The 16,088-nt window shown below is 43.8% G+C and overlaps 1 protein-coding gene and 1 pseudogene across 13 annotated transcripts; one reads left to right on the top strand and one right to left on the bottom strand.

Moving 5' to 3' along the window:
• Nucleotides 1-3,631: 3,631 nt before the first annotated feature.
• On the top strand, nt 3,632-4,117 carry LOC123184627 (pyruvate decarboxylase 2-like; annotated as a pseudogene).
• Nucleotides 4,118-7,459: 3,342 nt separating this feature from the next.
• Nucleotides 7,460-13,651, bottom strand: LOC123187359 (uncharacterized). Of its 13 annotated transcripts, none has more exons than XR_006493953.1 (11): nt 10,399-13,640; nt 10,203-10,271; nt 9,945-10,011; nt 9,068-9,104; nt 8,812-8,907; nt 8,666-8,728; nt 8,475-8,560; nt 8,245-8,264; nt 8,110-8,168; nt 7,963-8,023; nt 7,460-7,863 (listed from the first exon to the last, which is right to left on the bottom strand). XR_006493953.1 is itself a non-coding variant. In XM_044599211.1 (9 exons), exons 3-9 carry the CDS (start codon nt 9,068-9,070, stop codon nt 7,835-7,837), a joined length of 327 nt encoding a protein of 108 aa, XP_044455146.1. In that variant the 5' UTR covers nt 9,071-9,104; nt 9,945-10,271; nt 10,399-13,651; the 3' UTR covers nt 7,460-7,834. The 13 variants fall into 13 exon arrangements, 1 of the variants encoding a protein (XP_044455146.1); XR_006493955.1 differs by having other exon boundaries at nt 9,945-9,971; nt 10,399-13,639; XR_006493952.1 differs by having other exon boundaries at nt 8,812-9,104; nt 10,399-13,643.
• Between the last annotated feature and the right edge of the window lie 2,437 nt (nt 13,652-16,088).

The raw sequence follows: 16,088 nt of genomic DNA, 5'->3' as shown, positions 1-16,088 counted from the left end.
GATAATATAGTAGCGATGACCCCCTTTCGAAGCGAAGGGAGCCGGACCCCAAACATCATAGTGAATGAGATCAAAAGGGCGCTCGGACACTGGCTCCTGTGAGGATAGGGTAGCTGAATTTGCTTTCCAAGCCTACAACCCAGACAATCCAACGAAGCGTTACCAGAGACAAACCCCAGAACACCGCGATGAACCAAAGATGAGAGACGAGAACCACATAAATGGCTAAGACGATGATGCCACTGTTGAAAAGAGCTGGTAGATGCAGCAACAGGGGTTGCGAGACTGGCGCCGGTGGCAGCGGAGGGAAGACGGAGCCAAGCAAGCTCCCAGAGACCATCAGGGCGTCAAGAGCCCACACCAAGTAGAGCGCCTGTCCGACAATCCTGAACAGAACACGAATCAAAGTCGAGAATTACCCTGCAACTAGAGTCAACAATCTGACCTCCAAATATGAGTTGCATGGTAAGTCGAGGAACATGAGCAACAGAGGGAACATGAAATGAAGAAGTGTTAAGAGTGCCTCGACTAGCTACAGCGAGGGGAGTGCCATCAGTCGTAAGAACATGAATAAGAGAATCGACGGGTCAAACGGAGGTTAAAGTGGAAGAATCATAATTCATATGAAAAGATGCTCCGGTGTCAAGAATCCACGGGGGTGTACCTGAATGACTAGAAGGTGGTTTCTCAGTGTCAGAAGAGTCAGTCACAGAAACCGCAGAACCTGTCGGTGAAGAATCCCAAGTAGCAATCAGGCATCGCAGTTGCACAATCTCACGTGCAGATAGGGACACGACAGAGTAGGTCGAGATAGAAATATGTGCTGATGGTGAGTAGTCGCCACCACCCGTGGAAGCAGCGTGTAGAGTCGACCGAGAGTAGCAAGTTGACGTAGAGCCACATGTGAAAGCCACTAGTGGAGTCGACGTAGAACAATCACCGCCACGTGTGGACACCGCGGGGGGAGTTGACGTAGAGCGGTCACCGTCGCGCGCGGAAGCCGCAGGAGGAGTCGGCGTAGAGCGGTCACCGCCGCGCACGGAAGTCATGGAAGAAGTCGACGTAGAGCGGTCACCGCAGCGCACAAAAACCGCGGGAGTGTCGGCGTAGAGCGGTCACTGCCACGCACGGAAGCCGCGGGAGGACTTGACGTAGAGCGCCCACCACACCCAGCTGGAAAGGCTGGAGGGGACAACGTCACATGTGGACGAGCACCAAGCACCGAGAGACCACGTGTGTGCGAGACAGGATCGACATAGGGAACACCGGATGACAACGACATTTATTTCACGAATCAAGCAGAAGCCGAGGAGAAAAACAACCCAGGCTGAACTGTAACGCTCGATCCAGATCGAGTTTCTCGCTGGTACTGAAGAAGCACCGATGAGTGAGACGAAGCTGAGCCGGCGGCGGCCAGAGGAGCAGCGCCGGATGGCGCCGGGCAGCGACCGGAGATGCAACGCCGGATGGGCGCTGGGCGGCGGCCAGAGGAGCAGCGCCGGATGGGCTACGAGCGGCGGCCGGAGGAGCAGCGACGGATGGCGCCGGGCGGCGACCAGAGATGCAGACCCGGAAGGGCTGCGCGCGCCAGCCGAAGGAGCAGCGCCGAATGGGCGTCGGACGGCGGTCGGGTGAGCGCCGGGCGGCGGCCTGAAATTCACGGGTGGCGGCTGTCCTCTGCCGTCACATACGCTTGCAGGTGGAAGCAGCGGAAGTGGAGCACGGCTGCACTTGCAGGTGGAGGGATCAAGCTGGAGTGCTGGACGACAGTGAAGGTGAGCCGGACGGGGCAGCCGTCAACAGGGGCAACGACGATGTGGGAAGCAGAGTGCAGCCGGAAGAAGAACACGACGACAGTGGGAGGAGGAATCAGTGCAGGAGTTGCACAGATCGATCTAAGATTGGGAAGAAAAAAAACTATCGGGAGAGGAGGACGAGTTGCAGCATCCGAGGAGAAGATCAACCTGCTCTAATACCATGTTATGAAAGCAATTTAGAGGGTGTTTGTTTCCAGGGACTTATTGGTTTAGGGACTTAAAAAAGTCCTTATAAGTCCCATCTAAATCAAATAGGAGGGACTTATAGGGACTTAAAGTGGGCATTTGGGAGTTATGAAATAAAACTCTCGAGGAGAGTCTTATAAGGACTTATAGTTGTAATATGGTCTTATAGAAACTTATAAGTCCCAGAAACCAAACAGGTAGGAACTTTTTAGGGACTTGGAACTTATAAGTTGGGACTAAAAAAAGTCTTAGGACTTATGAACCAAACAGGGCCTTAGTATATATTATCCCAAGGCCAAAGCCATCATATATATAAATACATAAGGGAGGCCGAAGGCTAAAACGCAAAAGGCCAAAGGCCAACATAAATATAACTCTAACATGCGGCAGGACAGGCCCCACGCATGTGGCGTCGAGGAGGACTGGAGGCTCACGTACGGGAGAGTGTTTAGGCGCAAGGAGGCCAAAATCGAGAGGGGCGGGAGGGTGGGCGGAAGGTGGAAGAAATCGGGAAGAAGTAATACCAAACTGTGAAGAAACGGCTTCACACACGCCATCCATTCCGCCCCGCGTGAGAAAATATGTGGCTTTTATTCTATCACATAAAATAATAATTTAAATAAAATAATGGGTTGCTTCACAACACCGTCTACTCTGCCCATGTGTGAGGAAATCACATCAAGAAAGAAGAGCCAACTGAATCGAATCATTTCAAACCATGGAGAAACCACCTGGTCTTGATTTTCTTATGCACATACATTACTCTTGGTACTCCTCCACACATCAAATAAATCGACAAACCGGACAAACAGTTGTACTAAATCAAATAATATCAAATACACAGTGTGAATAAAAAAGACCGGGCCCCCTTTAATTCATAGTATTCTCAGAATGCATGACTATGAATTATACAAAATTGGAGTGCCAAAGGCATCGTCTTGTCATGGTTGACACAGTAGCAATCCCCTCGGGCCAGTTCTTGGTCTAGCTCATCTAGCGTTTTCTACCCGGTTCGGTCGGCAATCACGCCATCTGCGACAATGATGCTCTCATCCCATGATTTGTTTTCTCATGCACGGCTCGGAGGCGGTGGTGAAGGGAGGGCTATTGCATCTAAGCCATGATGTCAGCGGTTAACTGACAATGGGAGATATATAAGGTCACGTGCGAGGAGGAGCTGACGACGGCCATCGAGACCGCAACGGGACAAGAAGGACTGTTTGTGCTTCATCGAGGTGGTGGCGCACAAGGACGACACCAGCAAGGAGCTCCTCGAGTGGGGATCAAGGGTCTAGTAGTAGGTCTAGATTTTGATGATTTGAGCGAGGCATTTTCTTTTCGATTTAGAGTCCAACGTACCATTTGATTTTATTACTAGCATGCTTGCATACATGCAAACTTCCCATACCACTATCTAACATGGATTTTTAAATCAACGGATTAAAAAATGCGAATTTAGAATTCATGGATTTTACAAAAATGTTTTGAATTTTATTTTAGATAATGCTCACTAATTTGGAAAAAGGTTCAAAAATTCTGAATAAATCAGAGATTTTAAAAATTCACGTGAACTTTAGAAATATTGACGTATTATTATTATTCATGAATTTGAAAAAAATGTTTCATGGATTTTAAAAATATTCATAGTTTTACGTTGAAACAGCCTGGTCTTGATTTTCTTATGCACATACATTACTGTTAGTACTCATCCACACAAGCGCGTCATCGCCTGCATCGGCGATGGCAGCTTCCAGGTGACGACACAGGACGTGTCCACCATGCTCCGATGCGGCCACAACAGCATCATCTTCCTCATCAACAACGGCGGCTACACCATCGAGGTCGAGATCCACGACGGGCCATACAACGTCATCAAGAACTAGAACTACACCGGCCTCGTCGATGCCATCCACAACGGCGAGGGAAAGCGTTGGACCGCCAAGGTGACCTGCGAGGAGGAGCTGACGGCGGCCATCGAGACGGCGACCGGGGACAAGAAGGACTGCATGTGCTTCATCGAGGTGGTGGCGCACAAGGACGACACCAGCAAGGAGCTCCTCGAGTGGGGATCCAGGGTCGCCGCCGCCAACTCCAGGCCACCCAACCCGCAGTAGACGACATGTATTAAAAAACTTTTAAACTTGTCTTTGCAAAATTTTAATTGAGCATATGAAAAATGTTAAATGTGTATAGAAAAAATATTGAACATATATTCGAAAAATATTAATCAAGCATTGGAACAAATGTTAAATGTATGTAGTTAAAGTGTTGACCATGTATTGAAAAAATGTTAAACTTGTATTTCAAAAAATTTAATCAAGGATTTGAAAAGAGAAAGTGTAAAATGTGTACATAAAAAATGTTGACCTATTCAAAAATGTTATGGGGTATTTATAAAATGTTAGTCAAGCATTTAAAAAATGTTAACTTATTTGAAAAAAATGTTGACCATGTATTCAATATATCTTAATCTTGTACTCCCTCCGTCCCAAAATGCTTGTCTTAAATTCTTCTAGATATGGATGTATCTAATACTAAAACGTGACTTGATACATCTGTATTTAGACAAATCTAAGACAAGAATTTTGAGACGGAGGGAGTACTTGAAAAATATTAAACATGTATATTAGAATAAAGTTTATTATATATATACCGAAAATGTGTATAGAAAAACAATGAGAACCGGAGATAAAACAAAATAAAATCAGTGAAAAATGAGAATGTATGTAAGAATATTCTAAATAAATATATTAAAAAATATTTTAAACAAAACATTTAAAAAATGCTAAGCTCATTTCGAAAATGTTAGATGTACATAGAGAAAAAGTTTCTATACTAAAAATGTATACAAAAAATATAACATGTGTAAAAATCGATCATGTATTTAAAAAATGTTAATCCAAGCATTTGAATTTTTTGAAAAAAAATATTTAAAAAATGTTAGACAAGCATTTAGAAATTGTTAAATATGTATACAAAAATGTTGACCATGTTAATCAAGCATATGAAAAATGTTAAATGTGTACAGAAAAAATATTGACCATATATTCAAAAAAATATTAATCAAGCATTTGAGCAAATGTTAAATGTATGTAGTTAAAGTTTTGACCATGTATTGAAAAAATGTCAATCTTGAATTTCAAAAAATTTAATCAAGTATTTGAAAAAAAGAAAGTGTAAAATGTGTACATCAAAAATGTTGACCAATTAAAAATGTTATGAGGTATTTATAAAATGTTAATCAAGCATTTAAAATTGTTAATTGTATATTTGAAAAAAATGTTGAGCATGTATTCAATAAATATTAATCTTGTAGTTGAAAAATATTAAACATATATATTAGAATAAAGTTTATTAGATATATATTGAAAATGTATATAGAAAAACAATGAGAACCTGAGATGAAGCAAAAGAAAATCAAGGAAAACCTAAGAAAAGCAAGTTAGGAGGTACCTTTTCTTTATCATTAAATTTCAGAGTCAGCATGTACCAAAATTTTATTTCGTGTCACAAGATGAACCTAAAGAACTCACCAGGAAAATACTCAAATTAATAGATCAAGTGAATCAAGGAGAACATCATGTAGAATAGGAGTCCAACAAATCCAAAGCAATTCAAGTATATATGTAATAAAGAGATGAAAGAAGCTAGTGAAAAACGAAAAAAGAAACAAGGAAAACCTAACAAAATAGAAAAAAAACAGTACAATAGAGAAAATAAACGAAGAAAAACGGTGAGAAAAAAAACCCAGTGAAAATCCAACGCTTTTTTTCTTTAAAGAAGGTCGTGACCATTGGCTAGCAGTGCAACGCTACAACTAGGACATCTTGGGATTGATTCATGTGTGACCCTTTTTCTGTGTATTTATTTTAGTGTGAATGGACCGGCTCAAAACTATAGACGCGCTTTAGGTGAGACCGAAGGAAGACTCACTATAAGGGAGATATAGCCCCTGCAATGTAAGTGAGGGCACACAAAGGCAGAGGAAAGAGAAGGAAAACAGTCTCTCTCGCCTAGGTGGTTGGACTGCAGGCCCATGAGAATGGAAGGGAAGCAGGAAAAAAAGAAACATAAGTGGTTGGGCTGCGGCCTGGAAAAGAATTAAGAAACAAAGAAAATTGTAAAAACCAAACTCCTCACAACCCCAACAAAATTGCAAAAATCAAACGCGCCAATGCCCATGGCCCTATTGCTGTCGTGGCCAGGACGCTCGCTGCAGCCTTCTATGATCGTGGCTACGACGCTCGCCACACTTAATCCCAAGCACACTACAGCCCTCCCCGTCGCGACAACTCCAACATCTTGGGAACCCTACCCTGACACCGCAAATCACCACCGCGATGACTGCAATTGTGACGCCGTGTCGACAAACCTTCGGCTGTCGACAAAAAATGTCCTTGCCGCCATGTCAACCGCCCAACATTCATCGAACCCCATGGCGGAATGAACCCTACAGAAAATAGAGCAGTGCTGGCGGAGTAGTGTACGCCTTAGCCCAATGCTGGAGCCGATGAAGAACTTGACTCCGAGCGGTCGAAGACGCTCGAATCGCCAGCGGAGACAAAAAAATCATACTGAATCACTTGCGGGGCGGAGTGCGAGACGGGGTAGAAAAAGATGGGGGACTAGCGTTAGTGGAGTAAGGAAGGGGGGTATAGGGAACGTTCGCTCAGCCGACAGTTAGCGCAAATAATTTCTTCGCCTCATATGGCGATCCTCGCACCAAGATCCGTGCGATACATCCGAGGATGCAGAGCGCGTTCACACAAGATCGGTACAGAATTGACGCCGGTTCTAAGTGTTCAGGACATTACTTGCTCAACTTGCCTAGCAGTGCCCAGTTGCTTGGGACAAACAACTGGCGTTTTTACTTTATAATATATATTAGCAGAAAAAAGAACATCCACACTGACAAGATTTAAAACCAGTAGGATTAATTGAGGAGACGTTCTTACTTGACAATATATATTAGCAGAAAAAACGAACATCCACAGACAAGATTTAAAACCAGTAGGATTAATTTAGGAGACGCGACAAATTCTATGGTCGGAAAATTTGTATACAGCCAAACAGATAGCACTACATTCTATTTTCTAGGGAAGCCATACACCACCCAGAACAATCGAACATTCGCTTCCCTTTTATATTATCGTAAGTAAACACTGACCTCATATTATTCGCAAAAAAAAAACAGCAGCCTCGTACAGCTTGAGAAAGGAATCACGAAGTTCCTGGCATGCCTAAATTTTTCATAGCAAGGAAGGATGCATTTCAAAGCTTCATCACATGGTATCACATTATGTGAAGATCCACTATTTCAATCGGACAGTAACCACAAACAAGGTAATGCAAACAATACAATGAAGGTAATGCAAACAATACAAATAAGGTAATTCCAGCTCCCTCCACATTTTCACATCCGGGCTTGGGACCGGCAAAGGCAGTGTTAAACCACAACAAACAAAACAAACAACACCAATCATTCTAGCAAAGCATTCAGATCACACCATCAAGCAAAGCATACAACACACACCATCAAGCAAATGCAATATTAATTCAAACACACACACAGAGTCAGTCACACACAGATTCAGTCACACACACATAGTAACAATCACACAGAGTCAGTCACACATACAGTCACAGTCACACACAGTCAGTCACACACACAAGAGGGGCACAAACAGAAAGCTAATACTACAAGCAAGACCATAATATAAGTTGTTTGGCATGCAGTACCTTCCAGGAATAACTTTTGCTATTTCTGCTCATTTATTCCCATATACCTGATGGCATTAATCAGTGCATGTTCCTCCTCAGTAGTCCAAGCATCATTCCATATGTTTGGATTCAGATGCACCTAAGATGTTTTGAATGAATTCAAAAATCAGCTTCATATTAACAACTAAGATGTTTTGAATGAATTCAAAAATCAGCTTCATATAAACAACTGCAGCACCTAGACCAAATGTGTTTCCCCATATAGCAGCCACAACTTGATTGAAGAATAGAGCAACTGTCTATAGAAAGAAGAACAAAATAGTTAGCACAGACTGCGAATTGAAAAAAAGACGCCAAGAAATAACAAGTTACTCAAGGCAATTACCTGTTCATTAGCGATCGAGGAAGTCCACCAAAGTAAACACGCCGAGAATGCCGAGTAACCTAAGAAAAGAGTAGTCAAACATATGCATCACAGAACAAGAGAAATCTCAAGCACAAAACAAAAAATTGAGCATACCTACTGTGCCATGGCAGTGGCTGCATAGCAAGTAGATCAATGCAAAGGAAAGAAAAATTAGAAAGTAATAACAAAACATTGAATAATAAACAAGCATAATAGATCGCAGGTGGGTTCATTCTGCCATCACCAAATAAATTGCAAATCAGAGTGAATCTGGTCGCGTTGTGATGACAGAATGGACTATCCATGATTTGAGTACTAGCTACACTAAATCATAAAAGGAGCACCTGTCCTAGAGCAGATAAATTGAACATGTTCGGGAGCACGTTCGGAAACATCCTAGGATCAATAGCAGGAAGTTCTGGTAGCTGACCTGCAATTCATCAACAGAGAATTGTTACCAGTGTGTTTACCTTGCACATAGGGGGAAAATGTATTTCAGCAAACCATATAAAAATAAAACAATCAAAAGAAATACCTTGCAATGCGACCATTTTGCTAGTCCATACTTGTTTACAAGGTCAATAATTTTGTCATCTTCCTGTAGAAAAAATATCATAAATATAACTATAAAATGTGCAAAATCTTTTTTTTCTCGAGCAAAGTCAGGAGTGCAATGAAAACCTCTTGAGTCCAAGGAAATTTGATGAGTTCAGTGTTAAAGAACCTTCTACCATGGATGTAAACATTGCACCTCTGTCCTATCCGGAAATAATTCAGCTGCGTAGGTAGATACTGACACAATATGTGAGCTCACCACACTTTCATATATAGAACAACGTCCAAAGAAGCATGGTATTACTATATAACTAGCTAAAATGTGGGATATGCATAAATATTGTGTACAAACTTGAAGGGAGTTAAATTCGAGAGGGGTTACCATACAAACACAGACCAGGTTGATGAGTGATCCACGGCTTCAGTTCAAACACAAGAAGCACACCATCAGAACCATATAACAAATCAAATTAGCCATCATGAAAACCTCCATCCACCCTGGATTCTACATATACATCATTCTGAGCACAAACATCATACTTGTGGCAGGAAAATATACAACAATGCATTGAAGAGTGTCCAAAGGGCAATGATACTACCAACTACAGAGGTATGTAGGTCATAAAATTACATGCCCATGACCTTATAGAAATTTCCATGCATTATCAGGTGCCAATATGTAGTTATGGAGCGCTTGCACAATGACATACAGTCACAATCAACACCACACACACACAGTCACATCAATACACAGTCACAGTCATAAAATGACACATAGACACAGTCAACACACACACACAATGGAGCGCTTGTACACAAGAAACAGACAAAGAAACACACGGTCACAATCAACACACACACACACACACATAGGGTCACATCAATACACAGTCACAGTCATAAAATGACACACAGACACTGTCAACACACACACACAATGGAGCGCTTGCACACAAGAAACAGACAAAGAAACACACACAATCAGTCACACACACAAACAGTCAGTCACACACAGTCACACAGACACAATGGAGTGCTTGCACACAAGAAACAGACATAGATAGGATGAAACTAATCAAAGACATGAGAAAAAGTAAACTCTTTGTTCAAGCTTCCCGTTCAAAACCTTCAACTCTGCATTATTTTAGTTCTTCAATTCCAAACCTCTCTCTGCACTACCCAACTACAAGCCAGGAGGCCACTACTGTTATATAAACAAAGACAAGTGTAAGAGAGCCAGAGAACAAATTAGGAGGTACCTTTTCTTTGTCACCAAATTTCAGAGTCTGCATGTACCAAAATTGTATTTCGTGTCATAAGATGAACCTAAAGAACTCACCAGGAAAATACTCAAATTAATAGATCAAGTGAATCATGGAGAACATCATGTAGAATAGCAGTCCACCAAATCCAAAGCAATTCAAGTATATATGTAGATAATCAGAGCTCATATACATGCAAACCTTTCCCTCCCATAAGGTGATAAATCTGCAAGCTGAAGATCAAAATTCGATTACCTTAGTTGGTAAAACAGAAAGCGATAGGAATCCTGAGCAGTCCTTGGCATACTATCAGAATTATCGGTCCTAGAAAGAGCAACATACTATCAACATGAATACATAATATTGTGAAGTGAACAAGGAAAACATGGCTAAATAAGCGTTTTGGGACTACAGACATTAGCATCACAAAATGTAGAAAACATAAATATACCTGCGCTGTAAGCGAACCCCACCCATCAGTGTCCTTAGCAACACAAGGAAGAGCAAATGTGACATTTGTCTAATATCCTACCTGAAATACTTAGAAAAGAATTATTCCAGTGAATGGACAGCAGTAATACAAAAAAAGAATATGATATCCATATAAGACATAACGAAACACAAATATCACAACAATGTATTGTCAAACACCACGGTATACATGATTATTATGATAAGAAAAAAAGGAACAAAAACAGGGAAAAGGATGCTGTGATGAGTGAGATATATAAGATAGGCATGAGATGCATTGGATGACAAATCGGCCACACAAAGGACTGGAAGCCAAGCAAGTGAGTGTTACAAGAGTCAAACTTTTCTTCTTAGCCTATCATCATCTATCAGCAGGAGAGAAGCCTGACCAGCGCACATCTCTGGATCCCTGCCTACTCGAAATGGCCTAAATGGTTTGTATCCCTGAACACATCCCCATATATGGGGAGACGCCATTGGAACACAAGCAAAGCATGAATAAGAAACCAATTGGACAGACCATATAAGCAGTAACACAATCAGAATCACCCCATCCAAGCAGTCAAACACAGCCACACACAGATAATGGAGCACTTGCACACATGAAACAGACAAAGAAACATACATAGATAGGGGCACATCACACACACAGTCAGACACACATAATGGATCGCTTGCACACAAGAAACACACAATCAGAATCACCCCATCCAAGCAGTCAAACACAGTCACACACAGATAATGGAGCACTTGCACATATGAAACAGACAAAGAAACATACATAGATAGGGGCACATCACACACACAGTCAGACACACATAATGGATCGCTTGCACACAAGAAACACACAATCAGAATCACCCCATCCAAGCAGTCAAACACAGTCACACACAGATAATGGAGCACTTGCACACATGAAACAGACAAAGAAACATACATAGATAGGGGCACATCACACACACAGTCAGACACACATAATGGATCACTTGCACACAAGTAACACACAAAGAAACAGACATAGATAAGGGTACAAACAGAGCTAATACATGCAAGGCCGAAGTAAACTCAGAAAGCTATGAAGAAGTTCCAGAAACTGAATGAGTAAACTGATTTCTTTAGAGGGGTGAGGGTAATTCAGATCTTCATTCCTGAAAACAGGAAGCTAGTTAGATCATCATCACTACACGCAAGTTTGTAGGCACAGAGACGCATGCTTATTCTTGTCACAAAGTCTAGGCAAAGCAAGAAAAGCATTATTTCAGTGACTGGACAGCAGTAATTGATATCATATCTCATGCATAATTGAGTCAGTGAACCTCAAAAGGGAACAAAGAACGATAGAAATGTACTGTCAAACACCACGGTAAATGATTATGATAATAAAAATTGACAGCGTGAATGTTCATGCACACGCAAAAGAAATACGACTTACGAACAAAACCTACTTGCGTTGAACATGAATTAAATTAAAAAATTAGCTGATTTACACTATATTAGGTCACAACCAGGTTATAAACAAACATAGCATAAAGTCTATATGCAATCCAAATCCTAATCACGCCCAGGTTTCCGAAGTGCATGACTTACATAGCGACAAATACAGAAGTCAGCATTCTTGATATTTTAACCAGTGAGTACAAAATTACAAACATAACATAAAGTCTATATGCAATCCAAATCCTAATCACGCCCAGGTTTCCGAAGTGCATGACTTACATAGCGACAAATACAGAAGTCATCATTCTTGATATTTTAACCAGTGAGTACAAAATTTGCTCCATAGAATTTAACAGGACAAGCAAAAGGGACATGACAAAAGTGAGCAGCATTGATAAAAAACATGTGATAAACGTGCTTTCACAGATAAATAAACTCTGGAGTTATGCTCATAGGAGAATCATATGCCATGACAGGTGTGCAATGACAAAATTCTAGAGTTATGCTATGCAATCTAGAACAAAGTCTAAGGCACCTCATCTAGTACTCCTATATGAAAATGTAAATAGCAACACAAGGAAGAAAAGCAGGAAACCTTGTCAAACAGTAGCAACAGCAGGTGTTCAATTAGTCAATCAGCAAGCCACATGATTTGCACTCTTTTAAAAATTTCTACTCTGCCTGCTAGAAATGGCACCCACGGCCTACATGGTTTGCACCCCTGAACACACATGAGCATATATGGGAACATAAACAGAGCATGATAGGAAGTAACCAACCAATTGAATTGAAAAGAACAGAAATTAACACCCATCAGAACAAAATCACCCCTGCATCTAGCCTGACGAAAGTGAAACAAGCTAGCTGGTACAATCAGAATCGACATAGGAACCAGAGTATCTAGGCTAACATGAACAAGCTAGCCGTTTGAGATCAGACAACAACCGACGAACAACGCAGGAGCCTAGGAACCGATCTGAACTAGCACGAGAAACTGACAACTGCTCTCCGTCTCTCCATCTCCGTAGGGGCCGGAACCCAATTTCAAAACCAAGACCCGATCGTTCCTGCAAACACGAACACGAAACGCGGGATCCAGAGTGTCTCTCAGATAACAGAAGCGCACACGCAGAAATTTCCCAATCGCAAACCAGACGGGAGACCCTCGACGAGACGGACCAAGAACACGTGGGCTCGTCAGGGCAGCGGCGAGGACGAGCAAAAACGAAAACGGACGACGGCGAGGACGAGCAGAACCAAAGCAGAAGCGACTCTAAACCGACGGCGGCGGGGACGAGCAAAATCAACTCGGGAGTCGAGAGCGTTTCTAAACCGATGAACTGAGGACGAGAAAAATCAAATCGGGCGCGGTCCTAAACGGAAGAGGCGAGATGGAGCAAAATCAAATCAGGCGGCGGCGGCGACGGCGAGGACGAGCAGAACAAATCCGGACCCGATTCTAGACGGGTAAATCGACCGGGGAGGACGAGCAAGATGAAATCCGGCTCGAGGAGGACATACGCACGGCCTGAACGAAGGGTAGAGGAGCAGCGGACCGGCCGGAGCGCGGCGGGGAGGTCAGAGGAGAGAGGCGCCGCCCGGACGAAGAGGAGGGGGCTCGGACCGGGTAGAGCGCGGCGAGGAGGCGAGAGGCGCGGCGTGGAGGAGGAGGAGGGGAGCGGAGCGGCCAAAGGGCGCGCCTTTCTAGCTGGGGCAGAGGCGGTGGCGGCAACCGGAGCCTTGTGCTTGGCCGAGGTGCGCGTGGCGTGGCGGCGAAAATAAAAGGAAAGTGGAGCTGGTGATGGATGGAAGGATCCGGAGTGCGGTGCTTCCGTCTCAAATTGGGGGCGGACAGGGGAATTTCTTACCGTTGCGATGCCGTGTCTTGGAATGTTTTTTTTTTTGTATTCTCAAAAAGAAAATGTTTCTTTAGTACAGGTCATGGCATACCATGCCATATTAGGCCATCTCAAACGGGCTGACCATGAAATGGATATGTATCTATCCTCATCCGTTGACATGGATGTGGAGCCAGTCGTCCAACCATACCCGCGTACAATTCAACCATATTTAAAAAACCTGGATGAAATACATGCAAATTAAACGATTTTCATCTAAATTGAACCGATTTTTTTAGACATTTTTGGCATATTTTTCATTAAATAAAACCGAGCAGACATAAATTAAGTCTAAATCTGAGGTGGCGCTCGTCCTCGCGAGTCCTTATTCTTACCTTCCGTGCCCATGACGGGCGGCCGTGTCCATGTCCGACGGCCAGCTGAGCCACACGGAGTGGAAGTGCAGCCGACGATGAGCAAGAGTAGAACATGGGACACGGATCGGCTCATGGGACTCGAGGCCTCGCCGCCTCCCACACCCTACTGCTCCTCGTCGGAGTATGCAGCCTATCCGTCACCGGTTCATGTGAAATCGATGATGGACATGGACGGACATGCCTCATCGTAAAATCGGCACCCTCGAAACTTCATTGGCAGCGGGAAGGGTGGGCAGTTGTCGACATTCTCGTCTGCGATCACCTGCGCCGCCTCCACATCCGACTGTGTCGGGGCCGCATTGCAGGCAGTGCGAATGCACGCGGCCTTGTACAACACCCTTTGCTAGGTGATGAAGTTGGGGTTCTCCACGACCTTGGCCGCCTCAGCCTCCTCGCTCACGAGTTGTTCGTAGATTTGGCCTTCCGTCAGTCGATGCTTCTTGAGGAGGGAGAAGTTGTACCCTATTCCTCCTGCGCTTGTTGGAACCCTGACATCGACTGTGGCGCCGGCTGCTGCTCCACCATGGCATCCTTGAAGAGCGCATGCGCATGTTCCATGGTCAAGCCGGCATGGAACAAGGCAGGCAGGGGCGTCAACTTGTCGTCGGAGGTTGTCTTCATCTCGGATCATCATTGGAGACCTCCAAGGAGGAGGCCGGCAGGCCGACCTCTATTCGCCTCACACGACAACCCTGCTAGCCGGCCGCAAGGGGTGGCCAGCTCATGCTTATGCTCTATTGAGAGGCTCTCCAACAATGCACTAGAACTCACAGTCATGGCAGACGTGGTCCATGGAGAAGGATGTGAAGCGGACGTGGCGTGGTATGGTTTTTGCCGAGTGTGACCTGGTGTAAATAGCAGACGCTGGCCAGGCCAAGCGGCAACGTGTGTCAATGCGGGCACCGGAGTTGGTTTCTCAGCCGGTGTGCCTATATAATGATGGTAGGCAAACGGGCGGTAACCTGCTTCAAGTGGTAGATATCCATCATGTCCCGACCAGTAATGTCTCTACGACATTAAACAGGTGCAGACATTGGATGCGGCGCAAGCGGTGCTCTCGGCCGCCGTGTCGTTTCAATGTCGGCACAAATTAGAGGTCGCTCTCGCTCTAGTCCGGCATGAATGCAGCGCTCGTGCTCTGGAACGTCTTGAGCAATGGCAACCTCTTCACGCGGGAGAGATTTTTGGGTCGATCTAGGGTCTCCTTGAAGGAAATATGTCCTAGAGGTAATAATAAAGTTGTTGTTTATATTTCCTTATATCATGATAAATGTTTATTATTCATGCTAGAATTGTATTAGCCAGAAATTTAGTGCATGTGTGAATTGATGACCCACAAGTATAGGGGATCAATTGTAGCTCTTTTTGATAAGTAAGAGTGTCGAACCCAATGAGGAGCAGAAGGAAATGACAAGTAGTTTCCGGTAAGATTTTGTCTGTAAGTGCTGAAATTGTAAGTAGCGAGTAGTTTGATAGTAAGATAATTTGTAACGAGCAAGCACTAGTAGAAAAGGGGGCTTTGGTCCAGGCCGGGTAAGCCCATTAGTCCCGGTTCAGTCCAGAACCGAGACCAATGGGTGCATTTATCCCGGTTTGTGCGGCTAAGGCATTAGTCCCGGTTCACCTGGGCCCTTTAGTCCCGGTTCGTGGCGCGGACCGGGACTAAAGGGTGCGATGCCCATTGGTCCCGGTTGGTGGCACCAACCGGTACTAAAGGTTAGACCTTTAGTCCCGGTTGGTGCCACCAACCGGGACTAATGGGCTTTGAGGCATTAGTAGCGGTTCATGGCACGAACCGGTACTAAAGGTCCCATTTTCAAACTCCCCCCCCCCCGTGGACCGCCTTTTCAGTTTTAGAAAAAACAAAAGAAAATGATGGAAATGTCAATAAAAATAAAATAAAATAAGTTTCACATGTGATATTTGGTCTAGTTGTTGGGAAAATTTACAAATATGAA

The sequence above is a fragment of the Triticum aestivum genome, chromosome 2A (genome assembly GCF_018294505.1).
Source record: "Triticum aestivum cultivar Chinese Spring chromosome 2A, IWGSC CS RefSeq v2.1, whole genome shotgun sequence".
NCBI lineage: Eukaryota > Viridiplantae > Streptophyta > Magnoliopsida > Poales > Poaceae > Triticum > Triticum aestivum.
This window is presented reverse-complemented; position numbering and strand designations above follow the sequence as displayed.